At 37.7% G+C, this 2,740-nt stretch overlaps 2 protein-coding genes across 3 annotated transcripts in view; one reads left to right on the top strand and one right to left on the bottom strand.

Annotated features, from left to right (window-relative positions):
• kcnmb3 (potassium calcium-activated channel subfamily M regulatory beta subunit 3) overlaps nt 1-2,740 on the bottom strand; it is a 43,462-nt gene that overhangs the window by 14,724 nt on the left and 25,998 nt on the right. The window contains exon 1 of one of the 2 annotated variants that reach the window (XM_014025768.1): nt 1,219-1,322. The exons of the other annotated variant lie outside the window; for it this stretch is intronic. Coding sequence (XP_013881222.1) covers nt 1,219-1,304 — 86 coding nt within the window. The 5' untranslated portion in view covers nt 1,305-1,322. Of the gene's footprint in view, nt 1-1,218; nt 1,323-2,740 lie in introns of those variants that run through there. 2 annotated transcript variants of the gene reach the window in all.
• Nucleotides 1,292-2,740, top strand: part of mfsd8l2 (major facilitator superfamily domain containing 8-like 2) — a 42,607-nt gene continuing 41,158 nt past the window's right edge. The window contains exon 1 of the mRNA XM_014025767.1: nt 1,292-1,465. Within this exon, the coding sequence (XP_013881221.1) occupies nt 1,303-1,465 (163 nt within the window). The 5' untranslated portion in view covers nt 1,292-1,302. The remainder of the gene's footprint in view (nt 1,466-2,740) is intronic.

The raw sequence follows: 2,740 nt of genomic DNA, 5'->3' as shown, positions 1-2,740 counted from the left end.
ATACAAATCACCATTTAAATGAAAGGCAGCAGAAGAAGAAAAATTCTTCTATCTGCCCCTTTTTCTCAAAAAAATTTAAATCAAAAATTATCTACAGTTTACAAAAAAAGAAAAGAAAAAGAAAAAATGATAAAAGTTTAAATCCTTGAACAACAATTCATACATGTGCATATTTCTCCCGCAAATTAACCTTTATCATTCTCTTAAACATGCATTTTGATCAGGCATTTTTAATGTCATCTTCCAGATTATTCCATAATTTAATTACCTGGACTGAAGTACTCTGTTCGTTCTAAATTTAGGTCTTACAAACATTTCTATCCCCTTGAGACAACTCTTTCTTTTAATAAAGTGTAATTGTAGAATTTCAATAACTTTAACTGATGGAACAATGTATTTGATGGGTGATATTATTGCTTTGTGGCGATAATTCTTACAGCTCTTTTCTGTAAAATAAATATAGGATTTGTAATTTTTTTACACGCTTTTTCCTGAACATCAATACAGTAGATCAAGAGTGGAACAATTATTGCGTTATATAATATAAACAGAGCTTTATCATTAAATAAATCCTTTACTTTGAATAACACTGCAATGGATTTTTGTTCTTAAATGAYTTATATGAGGTCACCATGTCAGCTTTTCATCTATGACAACACCCAAAAACGTCACCTCACTGACTCTACAGATCTCAATACCATCGACTCTAAMTGGAACATAAACAGTTTTCTTTCTGTTACCAAAGATAAATAATTTGTAAGATATATAATTTGTCTTATCTAAATTTAATGATAATTTATTGAGTTGAAACCAAGTTTGTTAATGAAAAGTGTGTTACAAATTAAATTCTTTATTATTATGATTAACACATACATTGAGAGCATCAATTCAATCAAGTGTTGTCTTACTGATTTAATATAACATCAAAGAAATTGATTATTTTTTACCATCTTTTGAYAAAACAAGTATTTATCACATAAATATTGTTGACATAAACTAAAGATGAATTTATTTTTAGTGTTTGCAGTGCTCAAAGTATAACAATCAAGTCTAAACAATGTAAACTTTAGATTTGTGTTTCCTCCACCTCCACTGTCAGTGTTTCTGTAGTGTGAAGCTCTGTTCACATTTAAAGTGTTTTCTGTTGTAATGAACTCCCAGCAGTGTTTTCTGAAGTCTTGATGTTGCTGGCAGGCCCAGTCCATTGTCTGCTCTTACCGTGTCTGTCGCCTGCGAGCCCCATGCAGGTTGATGGTAATGGGGATGCTAAACGACCTCCGGGGAGAACCGGTGCTCGGGATCATGCCCAGTCCTATCCCAGCCACTTCCCAGAATGTATATCCAGCTAACGAGCCCTGTTCTGCAGCCAAATCATCACCTCATCCCTGTAACAAGCTCGAGTGTGATGCTCCAGACTGCCGTTTATCCACCGGGGAACTTCCTGTTGTTTACCAAAAGCTCAAAGGTGAGTGCAACATCTTCCTCCCTCTCGTGTGTTTCTATAGAAACCACCGCAGGTAAGGCAGGTAGCAGGCTAATGGYCTCTCAGTTGGCCTGTGACTCTCAGCTGGAGCCGATTGTTGTGAAAAGGCTGAGCTTTTCTTTATGAAACCCCTACTGATAACTTTTCGGTACAGAAATAGGCACATTACAATGTGCTGTAAAAAGAAATCTACCATTTTAACTCACATTTACACCAATAGAAGACACTTACCCAAACATATGAGTTCTGTGACTTTTCATTTTCCTCCTGGCCCGCTGAGCCTCAAACGTCGCTCACCGTGTGAACACATGGATGTGAGTGCACATTTAGATGTGTTATTCACACAATTGGAATCTCTTTTATTATTCATGGATGATATAAAACAGATGGAGGTATTAACCCGGTGGCAGTTGGGTTGAACAAAAACAAACCCAAGGCTGAGAGCAGCACAACAGCATGAAAATGAGGAAACCAGGCAGAGACAAACATCTGAACAAACTGGTCCAGGACTGAATACAGGAGAGTCCAGGCTGCTTGCAAGAAAACGTAAGGTGGGAAATTAAATTTTAGCTTGTGTCTCTGTGAGATCACTTGTCTAAGAAAATAATTACTGGATGGGTAGAGTTTGGAAATATTAAGATAAAGTTTGGTGCAATAGTAGCCAAGTTATCTCCAACATATACGTTAAATTTATGGACCATTTTACTGAATAAAGAAAAATCCATACAGTCCCTGTAAGAACTTGGAATCAACAGAATCACTGCGTACTAAGAAAAAAATACYAAAAACCAACTACTGAAAATCAGATGTGTTTGAATTTTGGTTCAACAGAATTATTTGAAAAACAAACTGTCTTCAACAAAATGATRGTTCTCCTAGAAAAGATTAAACTCATCTGTCCACAGAGACACGTTGAACTCAGGTGTCCTCTGATCAGCATCTGAGGTGTCTTCAGTCTGTAACCAGTCAGTCTGTCTGTTTAAAGGCTGACAGGTGGTCACAGGGCTGTTTGGTGTCATGGTGTGTACCACACTGAACATGGAGGACAGGAAGCTGAGGACAGAGTCTCAGATGAGGGGACAGACTTTCTCTGAGGGGACAAAGTGTCTCAGGAGCTTATAAAGTTAAAGGTACTGACTATCCAACCCATTCTCACTCCCATGTCGTCACATATTGACGCTTTTCCAAGGTTCCCTCTACGTCCGATTTTGACGCGCCGGGTACCCCCGTCACGTCAGTTACTGACGAGATGGGGCG

The sequence above is a fragment of the Austrofundulus limnaeus genome, unplaced genomic scaffold (genome assembly GCF_001266775.1).
Source record: "Austrofundulus limnaeus strain Quisiro unplaced genomic scaffold, Austrofundulus_limnaeus-1.0 Scaffold497, whole genome shotgun sequence".
NCBI classification, from domain to species: Eukaryota; Metazoa; Chordata; class Actinopteri; order Cyprinodontiformes; family Rivulidae; genus Austrofundulus; species Austrofundulus limnaeus.
The sequence above is the reverse complement of the archived record's forward strand: the minus strand, read 5'-3'. Positions and strand labels throughout refer to the sequence as shown.